Consider the following 20,929-nt stretch of genomic DNA (forward strand, 5'->3'; position numbering starts at 1 on the left):
CTACACAACTACAAAAATAATAATAATAAAAAAAGTTTGAGACCAGCCTCAACAAATTAGCAAGACTCTATCTCAAAATAAATAAATAAAAAGGACAGGAGGTGTAGCTCTGATAGAGCATCCTGGGTTCAAATCCCAGTTACCTCCCAGTAACATTTTTTTTAAAGGCTTGGAAATTATTAAGGTCTTTGATGCAGACTGTAAAATTGCTTTCCAAATCCTTTAGCAAGTCATTTCCAAGAGAATTTAGATGTACCCATTCCTCATGTGAACACAAGTCTTTGGTGTTACTAGATTGTTTTCAAACTTCAAATCTTTATGGCTGTAAATGACCTCCTCTTTTGTTCTGTACTTCTTTTATTACTATTAATATAGAAAATGTCCCAGGTTTATTGTGTGTCCTTTGACCATTTATTGGGTTCCAAGTCTGTTATGAGTTTTACGTGTTGTTTATATAATAAAAGTATTAACCTATCATCAGTTTTCCCAGTCTAAAATTTGCGTTTCACTATTGGCTATGATTTTGATTTTAGAGGAAGAAGGTGACTTTTCTTTTTCTCTAGCCACAGGATCTTTTTTTTTTTTTTTTAACATACTTTTTGTTGTTGTTGTTGTTTAAACAGAGTCCTGCTATGTTGCCCAGAATGATCTTAAACTCCTGGGCTCAAGCCTTTCTCCTGTCTCAGCCTCTGGAGTCCTAAGACCATAAACATGAGGCATCACAATTGGATTTTGAAAGTTTTTTTTTCTTCTTCTTCTTTTTTGGTACTGGGAGGGTTGAACCCAGGGGTGCTTTACTACTAAGCTACATCCTTTTTATTTTTTTGGTACCAGGGATTGAACTCAGGGGCACTTGATCACAGAGCTACATCCCCAGCCCTATTTTATATTTTATTTAGAGACAGGGTCTCATTGAGTTGTTTGGTGCCTTGCTTTTGTTGATGCTGGCTTTGAACTTGCAGTCCTCCTGCCTCAGCCCACCCCACCCCCCCCCATTAGAGCAACCTTTTATATTTTGAGACAGGGTCTCACTAAGTTGCCCAGGGAGGGATTGAACTTGTGATCCTCCTGCCTCAGCCTGCCAAGGTACTGGGATTATAGGTCTGCACCAAGACACCAGGCTAAATACTTTTATAAATAAAGCTCTCCATCTATTTCTTCTGATTTTTTTCATTTGCTCTAATCTTAGAAAACCATTCACTCAGGCAATGGCTTATTTTCCATCAGGTTCAAGAATTAATGGAGATGCCTGACCTGTTTTGTCATCTTTTTGAAAACAAAGAAGATGAAAAGATTATATATTTGACTGTTCTTTTCTTTTTGGAGGGAGTACCAGGGAACCAGAAATTTTTTTTGAATCCAGAAATTCTTAACCACTGAGCCACATCCCCAGCCATTTTTATTTTAAGACAGGGTCTGGCTAAATTGCTTAGGGCCTCACAAAATTGCTGAGACTGGCTTTGAACTTGTGATCCCAAGATGCTGGGATTGCAGGCATTTGCTACTGCACCCACCTTATATTTAACTTTTCTTGACTCATTTTTTGATTAGTACCTTGAAATATGCTAAATGGAAGTGGGGGCTGCAGGAGAAAGTGTGTACATGTATCCGTATCCAAAACCCTCTGGAAGAATATGCACCCAAAATGCCAACAATGGTTATCTCTGGTTGGTGGGAGCAGGGCTGAGATGGATTTGTTGTTCTTGCCTGCCCAGCACTCCTATTTCCTTTGGAAAAGATAACTTTCATTCCTGTGATTCTGGTGTGGCTGCCCATCATGTAACACTTGCCCAATATAGTACCTCATTGCCCTAACAGCATTGTGGGGCCCAAGAGGGAGGCATGTCATTCAGGGCTCAAGGAGAGCCAATCAGAATCCTTCTTTGAGAGTAGGTGAAACTGAGGGTAGTTCTGCTGGGTGTAGTGGGAAAGTAGGGCCTACCACTCTATGTTTCCTGCCAGGTAGAGAATATTAACTGACAGAGGAGGAAAAACTTAACATGCAAAAAGAAATTGAGACAAGGAGAGATGAGAGAAAGCAAATTCTAAGAGCACTGTGTTTCTAGTTTCAGTCTCCAAGATCCTGGTCCTTGGTGTTTTTTCTTGAATCTTGTGCCATCTCTGGTCTGGTGAACCATAGATTCCTGTGTGTGTGTGTGTGTGTGTGTGTGTGTGTGTGTGTGTGTGTGTGTGCGCGCGCGCGCGCACAAACACACGTTGAACTAGAGCTTTTTTTTTTCTTGCTTGGTATTGGGGATTGAACCCAGTGACACTTAACCATTAAGCTACATCCCCAGCCCTTTTTTATATTTTATTAGAAACCTGGTCTTGCTAATTGCTTAGAGCCCTCCTAAATTGCTGAGGCTGGCTTTGAACTTGTGATTCTTCTGCATCAGCCTCCCAAGCCACTGGGATTACAAGCGTGTACCACCATGCCCCGTTGAACCAGAGATGATTCAATCATTGAGCTACATCCCCAAACCTTTCTGTTTTTCATTTTGACACAGTGTTTTGCTAAACTGTCCAGGCTGCCTTGAACTTGCACTCCTCCTGCTCAGCCTCCCAAATCGCTGGGATTACAGGGGATTATAGGCGTGTCCCCCTGCATCCAGCTCATAGATTCCTCTTTGATGAAGTTGGTTTAAAGCTGGGATTCTGTTACCAGGCAAGTAAAAGAATTCTACCAGGGGCAAGGATAGTCTGTGTGTTCTTAATATTTTATGTAATTTTCTTGCAGTGACCCATGTATTACTTGCTTACTAGAAATATTTTTAAAAAAGAAAAGAATGTCAAAGGAGGGGGGGGTAAAAGTGCCTTCAGAAATGCTTAAAAGCAACAAAATATAAAAGGGAACAAAAGTTGTACAAGTTCTCAGCAGGACGGAGGCCACTTTATCAACCAGGGAGTGTTGTCATAGAGATAAACAGGAAATTGGTGCTGAAACAACTCAGCTCAGTGGGTGTGCGAGATGAGTGAAGGGGAGAACAGAGGCTCAGCCTTGGGTCAGAAGTTTTTTTCATGGGCCAGGGAGTCTGTGATGCTGAGATTTGAAAGACAGAAAGTATCCCTTGGTCACCATCTCTGGCCAAATCAGGTCCCTTCTTAAGTCTTGGTTTACAGAGTCTCACTCTCATGTTTTGAACTGTAGTTCTGAGTATTTTGTATTCATTACTTCACAGGATTCTTAGAAGAATCCTGAGTCAGTCATCAATATTTCCATACTCGAGGGGAAAAAAACTAGACTCAGAGTAAAGCAAGGGATGAGACAAACTCCAAAGCCCTTCTAGGACTCTCAGCCATTATCTTCTCTTGTCTGTAAAATGGGTATAATAAATTGACCACCCTGTGAAAAGGGAAGGAAAAGCCAGCTGAAATGTGTTGGGGGTCAGCACCATCCTGTCTTCAACTTCAGCTGGAAAATTCAGGAATCCAGGAGAGAAAGTGGTACTGGAAGGTGAGTGGAGGTAGGGTGGGGGTGTCCAGCTGTATGTCTTCTCTGGCCCCACTCCAGTCACACCTTCCATTCCTATGAATTGCTCCCCCTTCCTAGCCAGCACTGAATTTATTCCCAAGGAAAGGCTTGCATAAGCCAACTTGGGTCAGGTCCCTTGGCCCCTTGCCTGCAGCCCCAGGAACTGGCTTCTGCTCCACCCCCCAACTTGGCCTCCAGCCATGGGTCTCTGGCTTCTGCCCAGTCACGTGGCACCTTGGTCCTCTTTGGTCTGCTTCCTTCAGGATCCAGACTAAACTCCCCCCCCCTCCCTGTTTCCCTCTCTGCCCCTGTCCTGCTGGTCAGCATGCAGACTCTGAGGGGCAAGTTCTGGGGACTGGAGACTCATTTCAGTCTCTGAGGGACCTCAGGCCTCAGATGACCCGCCTGTCAATGGAGCCTAGACTATCCTCACTGCCTGCTCTTGCCTTGTTTCTCCCTACTCCCCCCATCCTCCTATCCCCACTAGTCTTTGGGCCCTTCTGTGGGCCTAATTCCCTTGGTCCAGGAGACTAGGAGCCTTAAGGGTGACTCTAACTGGTCTGAAAAAAAAAAAAAAAAACCCATGAGCTGACAGGGTGCAACTGGCCAGCCTCTGGCATCAGTCAGTGCAGGTTCGAATCCTGCTTTTCCACTGAGCAGCTGCTAATTTAGAAACCCTCATCTCCCTGGACATCAGTTGTCCCCTCTGAAGTGGGGCTCTGCTGCAGAAGAAGGGCACGAAGCATCTAGCAGAGGGTCTAATCAGGCCCCACGGGTCTCCCCCGCCGGCCCCTTTCCCCAGCGGGGTAGCGACACCACCCACCGCTCCCAATCCTCGTCCCTCCGCCGCAGGCTCCTCCTCCATTGACATCAGAGCCGCAGGCGGGCGGAGGGAGCAAGCGGAGCCGGAGCAGAGCCCAAGAGAGAAACGGGCGGGCGGACCAGGCGCGCAGTGGCGGCGGACCGCGGCCGGAGCTCGGCACCAGCCACCTTGGGCCTTCCAGCCAGCCCCGCGGCGGGGCAGCTGCAGGTAAGGTTGGGGTCTGCCCGCTTGCACCCCTGCACGCTGAAGGGGCAGCGGGAGCCTCCAGCAGCTGGTACCCTTGCCCAAGGATGGGAAGGGGTGCCCGGGAGGGCTGTACCCGGGAAGGACAGGGCTGGGCCTTTCTCCCCGATCTCTGTTCTAGGACCAGCAGGTGCCAAGGAGGCCCGTGGAAAACTGAGGTGACAGAGTAGGGTGGGGAGAGGTGGTCAGTGCCCCAGCCGGAGTTCTTCGGGGGCCTGAATTTGCAAGGGCGTGGACATCTGGCTATAGATGTGTGTATGTGGTGGTGGTGGGGCATGTTAAGGTATCCTAATGTCAATGCTGATGTGTGGATCAGATATGGGGTTGCCGTGCTTATGTGTGAGGGTACGTACCCTCATGGGTCGTGGGTGGGATGTCGCGATGCGTTTTTTGCTGCAGAGGGTGGTGTCCAGGTACAGTGTGCTGGTGTCTGGCTCTAAGGATAGTTAAGTCAGAGTTGGGGGTGGTGTTGAATTGTGAGGTACTGCTGGGGTTTGAACTATAGGAGCTTCTAGAGTGTGGGTGAGGACCTGGAGGGTGTGAGGTATAAGTAAATTGGGGATGTCTGGTGGATGTGAACGTGGGTGTGTGTGTGGATGTGTTTTGAAAAGTGAAAGGGGTCTGAGGAATATATGGATGGTGCGTAGGTGTTAAGGTGTGAGGCTGTCTGGGGAGTGTCCTGTGCACATGTATAACCAGGTGCTGGGTCTGGGAGGCAGGGGTTTGGGTTTGGGGTTGTGGAGGAGGCTTGGCTGGAATGGCTAGTACAGGGTGTGGACTGTAAGGGTCATGATGTGCCATCCTTCAGATGGGTTTAAGACTGCCTCTAGAGCTTATCATGAAGTCTCCTTTCTTAGAAGTTTCTGTCCCTGGGAAGGGTGGCCAGAACCCTGGGAACAACATCCCATCCAAGGAGTGGGATCTCACACCAGGGCTCTGGTCAGGGCACCTTCCCCTCATTGTCCCACAGAAGAAACAGAAAAGGAAAGCATCCTCCCTGAGACCACACAGCATACTAGGCTGTTTTTGGCCTTACCTTCTGTGGTCCTGGGATGGGCACTAGTCTAGCTTCATATTGGAAAGACTAGTTGAGAACAGCTCCTCCATGGCCTCTGCCCTAAGCAAGCTTAGCTTGGGCCCCAGCTGGGTTTCATTTGGGCCACTCTGGACCCATCACTACCGATTTCCTCAATCTCCTCTGTTCTCCATCTGAAAAATGGGAAGAGAACTCACCCTCTCCTGAGTGATGAGACAGAGGCCTCAGTGGGGGTAAGGTCCAAGCTGGATCAAGGTAAGATGAGGCCAGGAGGGGACAGACTGGGTGGGACCATTTAGGGAGTCAGGAGGGAGAGGCCTGGGGAGCTCCAGCTGTGGCTGTTGTTGCCTTAGTAACAGTGAGAAAGAGCTATTTAAAAACGTGGCTGAGATATTGCTGGAAGCCCAGGCTGCCGGAAACCTGATTTCCGAGAGGCCAGGGTGGGGAGAAGGAGGAGGGAGAGGAGACACCCCAGCAGTTCCCAGGGTAAAGCTGGGACATGACTGGTTCTGGGGATGGAGGGATCCTCCAGAGCCCTATGCATGTACAAGTTGTCCTTGGGTTTTATCTGTTGCCCTTCCAGGGATCAGGGTTTCTCTGGGTGTTTGGATTTGGGGAGGGAGAAACTGGGAAGTGAATATGAATACAAAAATGAAGGAATGCATGACTTTGTTGAATAAAGAATTTTGCTGCCACCATGAAATATATTTCTCTAGGCAAAGAATTTGCTGAATGGATGTTGTTGAATGAACAAATGACTAGTAAATGAATGAATGTTGAATGATTTTGTCAAATGAATGGATCAAGGAGTGAATGAATGCAGGTTGAATAACTGGATGGGGCATGCAGCGCATTCTCAGAGAAACCTATTGAGTCTCCTTCCTTCATTCTCCTTCCAGGAGCCCTGGCTGTGGCTGGGGGGCAGTGGGCCATGCCGGGGGCAGTGGAAAGCCCCAGCTGGAAGCAGGCGGAGGACATTAGGGACATTTATGACTTCAGAGATGTTCTGGGCACGTGAGTCTCGGGGTGGGTTGGGAGGCTGTTTCTGAGCTGGGGATAGAATTGAGAAGGGCCTCAATAGCTGGGGGAGGCTGAGTCCAGGATGGTGCTTCCTCTGGTCAGCCAATCAACATTTCCTGTTTCCTACGGACTAGGGCCTATGGCAAACTTGTCATGGCACAGAATGGACCACACTTTTCATTTCTGTTTGGCAATGGTTAGGACAGGGGCTGTTCTTGCACAGGCAGTTTCTAATGAAGAGAAGGAAGTGGGGAAGAACAAAGGGCCAACTAGTCAAGAGTTGGGTGTTCTGACCTAGGTTTGGAAACTGCATACATAGCTCTGTTACTGGGTCAAGACTGGAAACCAAAGATGAAATCACTGCAGGCACTAGTTATCCCCGATTATTGAAATGTCACCTTGAGGGATGCTTTTGACTTATTACTTCTTATTCTCCCCAGCAAAGCTAAAGATGTGCAAAGAATACCCTTGAAAATCTTCCTTAGTCAGTGAACTTGAGTATAAATGGATTTATCTGTTCCTCAGAGCCTACTTCTTAAACTTTGTTACACACACAAATCCCTTGAACTCTTTGTTAAAATGCAGATTCTGACCCAGGAAATCTGGGATGGGGTCTATATTCACCATTTACAAAAAGTTCCCAAGTAATGCTAATGGTTCTTCAAAGTTCTAAGGGTATTATTTATGACTCAAATTTGCTTTAGCAGAAAACAATCAATGAATTAACCATGCACATAGCAAAAAAGCTCAGGGGATTTCAGGCCTGGTTGTATTCAGGGATCCTCATGTTATCAGGAATTATCTTTGATTATAATTCTCACATCTGATTTCTTCTGTGCTATCCAATCCCAGATAGGCTCTTGCCAGGAGGTGGTACAGATGGCCACCATCCACTCCATCCACCTTGGGCTAGGGATGGGGCTCAGCAATATAGCACTTGCCTAGCAAGCGAGGCTCTAGGTTTTATCCCCAGTACCATGAAACAGATGGAAAACAAATGAATGAATAAATAATATAACAATAAGTAAAAAATAAATGAATAAACAAATAATATAGGAAAGAGAACCTCATTCTCACAGTACCAGTAACTTGGCTTATACCACATGAACAAATAGTGTGCCACGGGCAGACTATTCTAACTGGCCAGGTCCAGGTCATATGGCCACCTCTAGAGCCAGTGGGTAGAAGAGTACATGGTCTAGAGACATACAATCCATAAGAGATGGAGGAGAGACTGAAGGGAAACAGGCCTTCCAGAACCTCACCTTTGGAATCCTCTCTCCCTGCAGGGGGGCCTTCTCGGAAGTAATCCTGGCAGAAGATAAGAGGACTCAGAAGCTGGTGGCCATCAAATGCATCGCCAAGAAGGCCCTGGAGGGCAAAGAGGGCAGCATGGAGAATGAGATTGCTGTCCTGCACAAGTGCGTGGGCTATAGCTTGTCCCTGCCCCAGGGTGACCCTGTCTCAACCCCTCCTGCCCTCCTCCTTCCCCTGCTTTTGGCAACTCATTCAACCCTCCAAGCCTCAAAGTGCTCATTTATAAAGCAGGAACATGAACTTCTGCTGGGCAGGGTATGGAGAGCACTCAAGGCCCTTTATTTCAAATGGCTGGCACAATAGCTAACATGACAGATATGACTGAGATGTTAGGGATTAATCTGTTCAGTCAGGTCTCAAGGTCAATGCTTAAACACAGCTTGAACTCACATATCTTCATTACTGTTAACTCTGGACCTACCTTGAGTTCCTCCAATATATTAAAGTCACTCAGCAAGTTTAAAACTGTCTGCCAACCCTTCTTGTCACAATGGACAACCAACTGTTCTATGAACTGCTCATGCCAAGAAATCTGCTCTCACTGTAAATCTTATAATCTTCATTTCCAATGTCTTTCCTGAACTTCCCAGCCACCTTGGGCAGGGAAGAAACAGATCATTCTCATTATCAAGGGGTGACGGTTGGAGAAACAGGCCCAGAGAGAGCAAGGGACCTTCCCAAAGGCACAGCAAGTGTGGTGGCACACACCTGTAATCCCAGCAGCTCAAGAAGCTAAGGCAGGAGGATCTTGAGTTCAAAGCCAGCCTCAGCAATGGCAAGGTGCTAAGCAACCCAGCTAAGGGCTGAGGATGTGGCTTAGTGGTTGAATGCCCCTGAGTTCAATCCCTGGTACCTAAGGTCAACCACCATTATCAGTTCATTTATTGTTTACATTATGCCAGGCACTGTGCCAAGCTTGTCATATGAATTATCTCAATATGATCTTTTTAAAAAAATATTTTTTTGGGGGGCTGGGGATGTGGCTCAAGCGGTAGCGCGCTCGCCTGGCATGCATGCGGCCCGGGTTCGATCCTCAGCACCACATACAAACAAAGATGTTGCGTCTGCCGAAAACTAAAAAAATAAATATTAAAATATTCTCTCTTTCTCTCTCTCTCTTTAAAAAAAAAATATAGGGCTGGGGATGTGGCTCAAGTGGTAGCGCGCTCGCCTGGCATGCGTGTGGCCCGGGTTCGATCCTCAGCACCACATACAAAGATTGTGTCTGCTGAAAACTAATAAATAAATAAATGTTTAAAATATATATATATATATTTTTAAGTTGTAGGTGAACCTTTATTTTTATGTGGTGCTGAGGATAGAACCCAGTGCCTCATGCATGCTAAGCAAGCACTCTACCACTGAGCTACAACCCAGCCCCTCAGATTTCTTTTTATCTTTATTTTACTTTTTTTTGTGGTGCTGGGGATTGAACCCAGGGCCTTGTGCGTGCAAGCCAAGTACTCTACCAACTGAACTATATCCCCAGACCTTTTTTTTTTTTTAAATACTTTTATTTTATTTGTTTATTTTTATGTGGTGCCGGAGATCGAACCTAGTGCCTCAGGCATGCTAGGCAAGTGCTCTATAACTGAGCCCCAACTCCCCCCAGCCCCTCAATATGATCTCCATACCTGGTCTTTGAGAGAAGTACTACCACTAGCTTCATTTTATAAACAAGGAGACAAGCTCAGTGAGGTTACACTGAATTCTGTCTGTATTATTGAGCACCAACTCTGTCCCAGGGCCAGAGAACACTGGAGACTGAGACAAAGTCTCTGAACTTGTGGGACCTGACCTTCTGATGGGGAAGGCTGACAAATGGGTATACACAGAAAATTCTTAGAAGTTTTCTACTGATCAGTGCTATGAAGGGAAAAGACATCCAAACAGCATGTGACAGATGCAGGATTTGGACCCAGTTCTACAGTATGCTCAAGCCCAGTGTTTGTACCGCTGCCTCGCCTTCTAAGAAATTTTAATAAATCTTGGTACATCTGCTTTTCCAGGTGGTGGTCGGGGGAGATCCTTGGTTGGCTTGCCTGGGTCTGTAGGCACTGAGGAATCCCCAGCTCTGAACTGCTCTTTTTTCCTCTCAGGATCAAGCACCCCAACATTGTAGCCCTGGATGACATCTATGAGAGTGGAGGCCACCTCTACCTCATCATGCAGCTGTGAGTGGCCCTTCCCCTGCACTGCTCACATTTCTCTCCCTGCTGTCCCCACTTTCTTGGCCAGACTGTCCTGTCCCCTATTGCAGGGTGTCAGGGGGGGAGCTGTTTGACCGCATTGTGGAAAAAGGCTTCTACACGGAGCGGGATGCCAGTCGCCTCATCTTCCAGGTGCTGGATGCTGTTAAGTATCTGCACGACCTGGGCATCGTCCACCGGGATCTCAAGGTGGGTGTGAGCTGGGGAATAGTGAGCAGGGGCCGTGGGGGCATGGCCTTTGGAAACCCCTCAATATCCACCCTGAGGCTGCTCTCACCTCCTCACTGAGCCTCAGCTTCCTATCTGCAAACTAGACATTGTGACCCCCAAAGTGCCTCTCCTCATTAAAGTTCAGACACTCAAAAGTGAAGTGGAATCCTACTCCTCAGAGATAATGATGGGGTGCATGTTTTGTAGTACATCTCATTCTGGCTGTGCTACTCCATAACTGGGCTCTTAGGCAAGTCACTTCACCTCTTGAGGCATCAGTTTCCTCATGTGTAAAATGGGTTGTTCAGATTGACCTGGAAGAGAAAGTGGGAAGGTGCAAATCCACCAAGTACTCCAGGGCCTGGCATACAGTAACTGCCAGAACTTCTTTAGGGCTTTGCAATACACACCTGAGGTTTACATAAAAATTCCTTCCCATACCTCTGGGGCCCTTGTCCTTTCTGGAACTTTTGGCCTTCCTGAGAACTTCCTTGCATTTCCAGTCAAGATGGCAGCCACAGTGGCTTTAGTGGGGGATGGAGATCCTATTGCTTCTTAAGTGGTGCTTGGGATGGTTCTGCCAGCTTCTGGCCATCTGACTGCTCCTTCCCCTCCTGCCTGCCCTTCAAGCCAGAGAATCTGCTGTACTACAGCCTGGATGAAGACTCCAAGATCATGATCTCCGACTTTGGCCTCTCCAAGATGGAGGACCCAGGCAGTGTGCTCTCCACAGCCTGTGGGACACCAGGATACGTGGGTGCGGAGGGCCCTGGGCTGGGGCTGTGGGTATGGGAGGAACCAGAAGCTGCAGGGCAGAAATTTGTCACTGCCATGTCCCATTTTCTCCACAGCCCCTGAGGTCCTGGCCCAGAAGCCCTACAGCAAGGCCGTGGACTGCTGGTCCATTGGGGTCATTGCCTACATCCTGTAAGTGGGGGTGTGGCCAAGTAGGGTGTAGCTCCAGAGTTGACCTTTCCCCTGCTTTACTCTTCCACCCTGTTATTCCTTCCTTCCCTCCATCCATAGTCAATCTACCTATTAATTACTAATATCACTTCATTCAATAGATACTATGTTTCAGGAACTGCGCCAAGCATGGGCACTTAGCAGAGAACAAACCAGACCAAGTGCTGGTCCTCGGGGAGCTGATACTGTAGTAGGGGAGACAGAAAATCAACAAGTAAATAAATCCATACAATAACATTAGATGGCAAAAATGAATAAACAAACAACAACAACAAAAAAAAAAAGAGAAGAGAAATGGGGATTGCTACCATTTCAGATGGTCAGGGAAGAGCACTTTCTGTGGAGGTGACATCTGAGTGGCCTCTTGAATGAAGTGAGATGTGGGGTAAGGTTTGGTAAGAGGAAACAGCAAGTACAATGGCCCTGAAGATGGCAAAATTGGTCAAGAAACAGAAAAGGCCAGTGTAGCTAGAAAGGAACGAGCAAGGCAGGGAGGGGCAGATTTTTACAAAGGGGTAACTCTTTTCCATGAGTCCTGCCTGATGCTTGGGACTGCCCCAAAGCTGTCCCAGAGCCACTGGGTACACTGAGAGTGGAAATCAGGATGAGTTTCTTCCTGCCCAGGCTCTGCGGTTATCCCCCCTTCTATGACGAGAATGATGCCAAACTCTTTGAACAGATTTTGAAGGCCGAGTATGAATTTGACTCTCCTTACTGGGATGACATCTCTGACTCTGGTATTTTGGATTTTGCCTTCTTTCACTGGGCCCTGCCTCTGGCACCTTCCTCATCTGCTCTGGGGGGGGTCTCCCTAGTCCGGTTCCCCAGTCCTAGAATAAGTTGTCTGAGGTCAGAACCCTTACTTCAGGGGTTTCCCTCTGCTTGGCTCCTAGTCTGAGAAACTTGTAGGCATTCATTGATTCAGTCTTCAAACATAGTATTTTTGAAAATACCTCCCCTACTGACTTCCTAATGCCTAAGACACCACCATAATCATTTTCATCCCTCCTTTTGTGCCCTCTATTAAAAGCAAGCCAATGAAGGCATCTCTAGTTGTTCACACATACTGTGAATATACTGAAGGGAGTCTTCTCCAAGAACATGTTTTTGAGAGAGAATGGAGAGAGCTGGGAGGCTGGAGTGAAGTGGGGTGGTGCACGGACAGATCTGGCCCCTGTCTTGCTTTGCGGTCAGACTGGATGTCAGCGAGGGCTGTCCCAGGAGTGTCCACAGGCACTGCCATGCCATATGTCTTTGCTTTTGTCTTGGGGGTTCAGCCAAAGATTTCATCCGGCACTTGATGGAGAAGGATCCAGAGAAGAGGTTCACCTGTGAGCAGGCCTTGCAGCACCCATGGTGAGTAAAGTCTCCACGGACTGTGGGTGGGGGTGAAGCCTGGCCCCCCAGGCCTGCTTCTACCCTTACTGGCAACCCTCCACATATACCCACCCTAGGATTGCAGGAGATACGGCTCTAGATAAGAACATCCACCAGTCGGTGAGCGAGCAGATCAAGAAGAACTTTGCTAAGAGCAAATGGAAGGTGAGCCCATAGCTCTAGTCCGGGGTCCCATCCTTGCCAGGACTCCTCCCCACCCTTGCCCAGGCTGTTTGCACATTGCCAAGACATGCAGTAACCACAGGGCTGCTTTCTGAAAGACCTCACTCTTTATTCAATAAGTACTTCTCAATTTGAGAGGGTCCCTGACCTCCAAGTCTAGAGGGAAAATAGTATACTTCAGAGACATTTGATGCAGCCTATGAGTTCCAGGAAGGGTCATAAATGTGGTAATAGCCTGAAGAATCTGTCAGTTGAGTAGCAATTAGTCAGACACATGGAATAATGTCCAAGGCACAGAGAAGAGGGATGAAAAGTTCCAGAAGCAAGAGAGTGGAGCTGGCCACACAGAAATGCGCATGATAAACCTGGCTGGACTGGAGGGGCAGAGGAGACTGACTGGCAAGAGGGAAGGCTAAAGAAGTCAGTAAGGGCCGCACAACTCAGGACCTCAAATACCATAGTAGAGCACCAACTTGACATTGAGGGTGCTGAGAAGCCTCAGAAGGATTTCAAGTAAGAAATGGCCATTTAGAAAGAGCTCTCAAGCTACAAAAAACAAACAAACAAACAAACAAACAAACAAACAAAAACAGCAAAGAGTGAAGATTGGGAGAAAAGTAGGAGGCTGTGGCAGAGATGCAGGCAGAAGATGGGAAGGACTTGACCTTGGGCAGGAGGATCAACAAGAAGTGATAGTGGAATGGATGCAGAGGGTGTGAATTGAGATGTCAAGGGCTGTCCCAATCTTCTGGTTGGGGACAGATTAGCCTGGAAATTATCATAACTGATCCCAGGGGCAGGATGTGTCTTGGGGGGAATGGTTTTAGTTTTCAACATGGTTTTTGAGGAGTATATAGGAGAATCTAGGGGGATATGATGAAAAGAAAATTACATACACAGCCAGGAGTGGTGATGCACATCTATAATACCAGCTACTCGGGAAGGTGAGGCAGGAGGATTGTAAATTCAGGGCCAGCCTGGGCAATTTAGAGAGACTGTCTCAAAATAAGAGGGCCAGGGTGTAACTCAGTGGTAGAGTGCTTGTCTGACACGTGCAAGGCCAATATTGAAACAAAACAGAAAAATAAAAAAATCACAGACAGAGGTTAAGTTTCCTGACCTTTCTATACCTTAGTTTCCACCTTTGAAATTTGTGATATTAAAAGTGCTCACCTGAGAATTTTGGAAAGATTAAATGAGTCACCATGCAAAATACTTGAAATAGTGCCTGACACACAATGCTGTGTAGTGTTTGCTATTACGAATGAATATGAATAGTTTTATTTATATAAATACACATAAACAAAGAATGTTTATGTATACATTCTATATATACATGTGCACACATAATTGAACAGAATTCACAAAGCTTTGTAGAGGCTGAGCACAGTGGCACATACCTATAACCCCAGTGGTTTGGGTGACTTGAGATGGGGATTGCAAGGTGGAGACCAGCCCAGGGAACTTAGTGAGAAACTGCCTCAAAATAAAGTTTAAAAAAGGGCTGAAAGGGCTGAGGTTCTAGGTCAGTGGTAGAGCACCCTTGGATTCATTTTCCAGTATGATTTAACAGTATGGTTTAAAAAAAAAAAAAAAGCCTTGTAGTGGGGTTGGAGGGACTTATAAGAGTCACTAAATAACCCATGAATGAAGAACAAACAAATAAAAAATACCATTGAAAGAATTCTACTGCCAGGCCCTGACCTATAAGCTCCCACCTTCTCAGAAGTCCCTTCTTCCCTTTCTCCACAGCAAGCTTTCAATGCCACGGCTGTGGTGCGGCACATGAGGAAGCTACAGTTGGGCACCAGCCAGGAGGGTCAGGGACAGACGGCGAGCCATGGGGAGCTGCTGACGCCAACGGCTGGGGGTGAGGAGCAGGGATGCTGGGAAGAATGTGGGTGGGCCACGAAGAGACACCCAGCTGGAGTGCAGGGTGTGCCCTACTGCCAACTGTATTCTGTCCTCCCACACAGGGCCGTCAGCTGGCTGCTGCTGTCGAGATTGCTATGTGGAGCCAGGCCCGGAACTGTCCCCAACAATGCCCCCGCAGCTCTAGGGCCCTGGATCTAGTTTCTTTCGTGGGAGGGGCTGGGGGTAGCCTACTCCCTTCCCTGAGTGAACTGGGGAGTTACCCTACCCACTGCCCTCCCCACCCCTTCCTCTCACTCCTCACTGCATTTTCCATACAAATGTTTCTATTTTATTGTTCCTTCTTGTAATAAAGGGAAGAAGATAAAACCATACAGCTCTCTCTCCAGAACAGCCCCCACCCTGTCCCGCTGTGCAAATTGATTGCTTATTTGGGGGGTGCCTGGCACCTGAGGTAGTTTCAGAGAGCCCTCCCCAACATAAGCCTAAAGAGGATGTGGGGAGAGAAGCAGGGAATGGAGGGGAAAGGTTTTGGGGAATTCCTTTGTCCAGTGATCCTTGCCTAGACTTCTGGCCCTTTAGACCTTTTTTTGCGCTTTGCTGGTGGCTCCTGGGAACGGTGGGGTTGGTGCAGGTCAGCACTGAACAGCACCTGTGGAAGGGGGAGTGTGTGGGCAGAAAGGTACACTGGTATAGGAGTAGAGGGGCTGGTGACAGTGCAGGAAGGTGGAAGAGTCCATGGGGGTCAGGGCTGGGCTGGTTGGAGTCACCTGGGATGGTGAAAGTGAGAGTTCATGGGGACAGATGGTTGGAAGAGTCCACTAGGGTCAGGGATAGGGGAGAAGTTCTTTGGGGCCTGGGCTAGAGAGGAGGGGAAATCTAGGTACACTCACTGCTTGGGCCCAGCCAGCATAAGGTCCCCACAGGCGCCGGAAAAAATTTCCTAAATCAGAAGTGAGGAGGCTAGATTAACTGGCCTAACCTGCCCCCCCAATGCACAGAGGTGGGGATTGAGGAAGAGGTGATTAAGAGACAAATTTCTAACATCTCAGCCCAATGCCCCAACGTCCCACTCTCTCCTCACCCAGTTCCTTGTTAGCCTGAGGGCTGGGGCCCTTGGCCTGGGATGTGGTAGGATGCCAGCTGTAGTCACGTTGGGCTATCTGCCACACATGGACGTCCACGGGCACAGCCTGAGGTTTTTCTAGGGCCATGAGGCAGATGCAGTCAGCCACCTTTGACAAAGAATGAGCCACTGTGGAGGAATGGTAGGATCCAGCCAGTGTCCTCCATCTATCCCCAAAGCCAATTGCTTCCTCCTGTACTCTGAGGTCACTATTGTTCTGTATTCTCAATCGGTATGTATTGATTTTTCTAAAAGTACTACCAAATAATCACTTCTGTGGCCCACATTCTCACCATAATCTAGGGAGAAGATATTACCGTACCCACTTACAGACCACTATTAACTTCCCTGCCATTCCTTCTGGAAATTTCTGTATACACAGAGCAACATACACATGCACTGACACAAACAGCCTTTCTATGAAGGCATTTAAAGGGTAAAGTCTTTCATACTCTCCTGGCACCCTGCTTTTTCTAATAAAACATTTGCTTTTATCCTTTTTCTTTCCTGCCTGCCTCCAAAAGCCAGGCCTCCACCCACCTCTCAGACCTGCCCTCCTCTCAGTGTGAGTAGATGGGACAACTGCTATCTTCTTTGGGCCTCACCTTGGTGCCCACCCCAGGCAGGGTGCAGAGGGCCTTGTGTGCCTCTTCATAGGGGGCTTCTCGAAGCTGCTGCAGCCAGGCCAGACCACCCTGTTCTTCCAGGATGGCTCGGGCACTGGCACTTACATATTGGGCACGGTACCCCAGACCCAACTTCCTGAGGCAAGCTTCCACCTCCGAACCTGTGGGGAGTGGGGAGAAGAGCAAGGATTAGGCATCTTCGAGTCCTTCTTATGCAAGGAAGGGATAGTGTATAAGCTCTTTATCCCAAGGAAATGCTTTTCCTAAAGTATCCCTCTCTCCTCACTGCCCTCTAGGAGACAGTAGATAAAAGTACGTGCAAAGCAAAGGAAAGCATGGGTTCTCCCTTCTACAAGTGTTTTCTGAGCATCTATTACATACTGGGCTCTAGGGAAGAGCTCCCTATTTTGAGTTTCTTAACCTTTCCCAAGAGTGTTTACAGTTATGACCTAAAAATATTATAGTAATAACAGCAACTGCTTCTATTATCAAGTTCTGGTATCATGCAAGGGCTAAGTGCCTTAGGTACATTATCATCATGTTTTCAAGGACCCCGATGATAGCACTTTTGTTTCCCCATTTCCCAGATAGAGAAAAGGAGGGCTTAAAAGAGGCAAAGTAATTTGATCAAGAAAGGACATAGGTTGCTTATAATCCCAGCTATTAGGAGGTTGACACAGGAGGATTGTAAATTCAAGGCTGGCTACACAACTAGGTGAGATACTGTCTCAAAACACAATTAAAAAAGAAAAAAGAAAAGAAAGAAAGAGGCCTGGGGATATAGCTCAATGGTTCAGTGCTGGCCTAGCATGTGCAAGGCTATAAGACCCTGGATTCAATCCCCAATTCCACCAAAAAAAAAAAAAAAAGCAGCAGCACCCATGATATAGATGGTATCTTGTACCCAGGTCTAGAAATCAGTACCTGTGTTCCCATTACTCTTCACTGTCTCATGACTGATGTATTAACCAGCTCCCTAACCCCTTCTAGATAGAAACTTATATCCATACTATAAACAAGAGAAGACTGAAGTGGTGAATAAATTCCTTTAGGTCATGACTACTAAACTAAGAGCTGAGACTCAAGACCAGGTTTCTAAGCACCAAAAACATTCTCTTTTTCTTCTGAGGCAGATTCTCCCTGCTATGCAGTCCCCAACCACTTCCCCTAGCTTAGTTCTCACCCCTACCAACTGATACACTTGCTTCTGTAAAACACTTGCCTTAAAGGGCTGCTGTGAAGATACCCTGTGTTCCTGAGTGCAAAACTGTTGGGTTTACTGCAGTGATAGCAGCTTGAGTTTTCCATATACTTCCTGTGTGCCAAACACTGCTGAGTGCAGGATGTGTATTCCTTTATTCAATTCTCATAATGACTATAATTACCCCATTTCACAGATGTAGACACTGAAGGACAGAAATGCTAAATAATGTGCCCAAGTGACAGGGCAGGGATTCAGCCCAAGTGACAGGGCAGGGATTCAGCCCCAGTGAATCTGTCTCCAGAATGTGTGCTCTTAACTCCAAACTACTGAACACTGCATACAGATATTTCTCTGATGAGGCATCAAAACTATTGGCAAAAAACACACACTAGACTGGGGCTGTAGCTATATGGTAGCGAACTTGCTTAGAAAGCTCAGGTTCAATTCCTAGTACCACAAAGACAAAATAGAACAAAAGGCACAGACTAGTAAGGTGCTGACTTACTTTTTTTTTTTTTAATTTGGTACCAGGGATTGAACTCAGGGGCAGATGACCACTGAGCCACATCCCCAACCCTATTTTGTATTTTATTTAGAAACAGGGTCTCACTGAGTTGCTTAGTGCCTTGCTTTTGCTGAGGCTGGCTTTGAATGCAACATCCTCCTGTCTCAGCTTCCTGAGCTTCTGGGATTACAGGAGGCGCTGACATTTTAAGGAGGTACAGCTGGGTCTCAACAGACCAGGCAGGGTGGTTCTAGATGGGGAAAGTGTTTGGGAAGGAGGAAGCTTTTAGATGAGAGATGGTGACCACAGAAAACTGAACAGATACCCTTGCTCAAAAGCTGTATGGAGGGCTTGGGGGAAGGGGATCCACCTACTCACCAGCCAGGGCTTGCAGGGTGGGGAAGCCATGGTAGGTGACATCATCAAGTTGAATGAGCCGAGGTCCAAAAGCCTGGCACAGCCGCTCCACCATGCCAGTGATGCGGGTAATGTTGTTGTTGGAAGAACAGATAAATGAGAAAAGGCATTCGATGGGGTCAAGTCTCAGCAGTCGCACACCTGGAGATCAGAAAGGCAAGAAGCAAGAGAAGCATCTGCTGTAGGTAATTAGCTTCCTTCCACCCTCAGATCAGATCAGGGAGAACCCAGGATAATGAGGGGCAGCACTGTTAGAGAAAACACCACCAGACTTCTCATTTTTTTTTTTTAAAGAGAGAGTGAGAGAGGAGAGAGAGAGAGAGAGAGAGAGAGAGAGAGAGAGAGAGAGAGAGAGAGAGAGAGAGAGAGAGAGAGAATTTTTTTTAATATTTATTTTTTAGTTCTCGGCGGACACAACATCTTTGTTGGTATATGGTGCTAAGGATCGAACCCGGGCCGCATGCATGCCAGGCGAGCGCGCTACCACCTGAGCCACATCCCCAGCCCTGACTTCTCATTCTTAATAGCATCTTATGAAGGCCAGGTTACTGATATAGAAGCCACAGTTTAAGCACCCTGTGGGGAGGAATTTGGATCCAATTTGTTCTTGCTACATTCTAGTCACATAGCAGATGCTCCGTAAGTTTACAGAATGAATGAAATCACCTGCCCCAAGTCCCATGGCCAGGATTAGGCTCCATATTCTTGTCACTTCACTATGGTGATCAGCAGGATAATAATAAGAGTAATAATAATTACAATGTGTCCAGTACAATCCTAAGTACTTTACATATATTAGGTCCTTTAATCCTCATCAAATCCTATGAAGTAGATACTACCACCATTTTACAGATAGAATTTAAAACATTCTCAGGTACTTAACTAATGTACCTGAACCCCAACCCCTGCCCCAGGCCTGTACTCACCTTGGAATTTCTGAGCCATCTTTTGGAAATGGGAGTCCACGGAACTCCAATGGCTGTACAGTTGAGCCAGGCTGACATCTAGCTGGAAGTACTTGTGCACTGTCTCCAGCTCCTCAGGTGTGGGTTTGCCAACCCAGCCCTTGTCCCCTCGGTACACAGTGCAGTATAGCAGCTCCTCAGTTTGAGTCAGTGTCCACACTTGATCCGCCAGGACGCCACTCCAGTGTGCAGGGCTTTGCTCCTTCCACCTGAATTCCCAGTGCAGGCAACCCTAACACTCAATTTCCCTTCCCACACACTCTGGGAGTCTCTCCTATTCCCAAGTGCCCCATTTATAAAACTGACTTAACAGCTGCAAAGTAAAAGTAGCACCTTTGGTTTTATTGTATGATCCTAACAATATTGCAGACTTACTACCCCTACTTTGAAAGGCGGCAACAAGCTCGCCACCAGTGCTTATTTCCTTAGTATCCTGAGATACTATCCCATCCATCACCCCCAACATTCCTTTGTATCTTTGGTGGGCTGTAATAGGCAGTAGGAACCAGGGTCCCAGGGGAGGAGCCTCCCAGGTCAGCCACTTACCGGAAGGACTGTCCCGAAGTTAAAACCAGATCCAGGCGCAGTTCAGAGCGTGGACACGGGATGGAGGCCCAGAGGGCCGGGCTCGAGGATAGAGTACGATGCTTCATGATACCAAGAAGGGACCGGGCCACCATGTCGGGCTCCGCTCCACCATAACCCCGCCGGCTCAGAATCAAATCACCCGGACGGCAAAGACCCCCGTTTACACAATGACCATGCCGCTTAGGGCTTCGCCCACAGTCACCAAGGCCTCTCTCCCCTCTCCCTCTATTTCCTCCTGCTTTCCTGAGGGGCAGGTGCCCTCCCTTCTTCCTCACGTATCCCCAGAGCCTCCGGGTATTCACTGCAAAGATGCCCTGGATTTTGGAAGCTCGCGCGAGTGTGTTCTTCCGGCTTTTCCAGGGGGTGGCCTTGCCGAGACCGGAAGTAGAGCTCCGACTCCTCTTATTTGACCTAGTGGTAGCCAATCCGAGAAGGAAGTGGGAGGGCCAATGAGGAAGCGGGCGTGGCGGAGGGGGCGTGGCTTTCCGTGGCGCCCAGGCGGTTGGCGCGCTCTGGGCTCGCTGCCGACTATTGGCTTTTCCTCCGAGATGCCTTGCACTCGCCCCGCGCGCCTGTGAACCCGGTGCTGCGCGGGCCCAAATCCTGCCCGAGTTTCACCGAGCCCTCAGCTTTCCCAATTCGTCCTCAAAGACCCTTTCTCTTATGAGTCTTCGGAGTCTGATACTCGCCCTCATCGGGCCTTCCTCTCGTGACCTTTCTTCAACCATGAATCTGACCCAAGCCCAGTTCTGGGCCCTTAGAAGTGTCT

At 47.7% G+C, this 20,929-nt stretch overlaps 2 protein-coding genes across 10 annotated transcripts; one reads left to right on the plus strand and one right to left on the minus strand.

The window, feature by feature from the left end:
- The first annotated feature begins 4,342 nt into the window (after window positions 1-4,342).
- Camk1 (calcium/calmodulin dependent protein kinase I) lies at window positions 4,343-15,101 on the plus strand. Its single transcript, XM_005333827.4, has 12 exons — window positions 4,343-4,502; window positions 6,474-6,588; window positions 7,884-8,015; window positions 10,011-10,085; window positions 10,172-10,310; window positions 10,962-11,088; window positions 11,183-11,258; window positions 11,922-12,034; window positions 12,575-12,653; window positions 12,752-12,839; window positions 14,610-14,727; window positions 14,834-15,101. Exons 2-12 carry the CDS (start codon window positions 6,506-6,508, stop codon window positions 14,914-14,916), a joined length of 1,113 nt encoding a protein of 370 aa, XP_005333884.1. The 5' UTR covers window positions 4,343-4,502; window positions 6,474-6,505; the 3' UTR covers window positions 14,917-15,101.
- Ogg1 (8-oxoguanine DNA glycosylase) lies at window positions 8,880-20,556 on the minus strand. 9 transcript variants are annotated; one of them, XM_021732034.3, is made up of 7 exons: window positions 20,119-20,556; window positions 19,534-19,781; window positions 18,569-18,748; window positions 16,461-16,642; window positions 15,814-15,964; window positions 15,623-15,672; window positions 8,880-13,101 (listed from the first exon to the last, which is right to left on the minus strand). In XM_021732034.3, exons 1-7 carry the CDS (start codon window positions 20,250-20,252, stop codon window positions 12,970-12,972), a joined length of 1,077 nt encoding a protein of 358 aa, XP_021587709.1. In that variant the 5' UTR covers window positions 20,253-20,556; the 3' UTR covers window positions 8,880-12,969. The 9 variants fall into 9 exon arrangements, 7 of the variants coding, with proteins under 7 accessions (XP_021587709.1, XP_013217652.2, XP_005333883.1 ...); XM_013362198.4 differs by lacking the exon at window positions 8,880-13,101 and adding an exon at window positions 14,104-15,416; XM_005333826.5 differs by lacking the exon at window positions 8,880-13,101 and adding an exon at window positions 15,038-15,381.
- Window positions 20,557-20,929: the final 373 nt, after the last annotated feature.

Source organism: Ictidomys tridecemlineatus, chromosome 16 (genome assembly GCF_052094955.1).
Source record: "Ictidomys tridecemlineatus isolate mIctTri1 chromosome 16, mIctTri1.hap1, whole genome shotgun sequence".
In the NCBI taxonomy this organism is placed as follows: Eukaryota; Metazoa; Chordata; class Mammalia; order Rodentia; family Sciuridae; genus Ictidomys; species Ictidomys tridecemlineatus.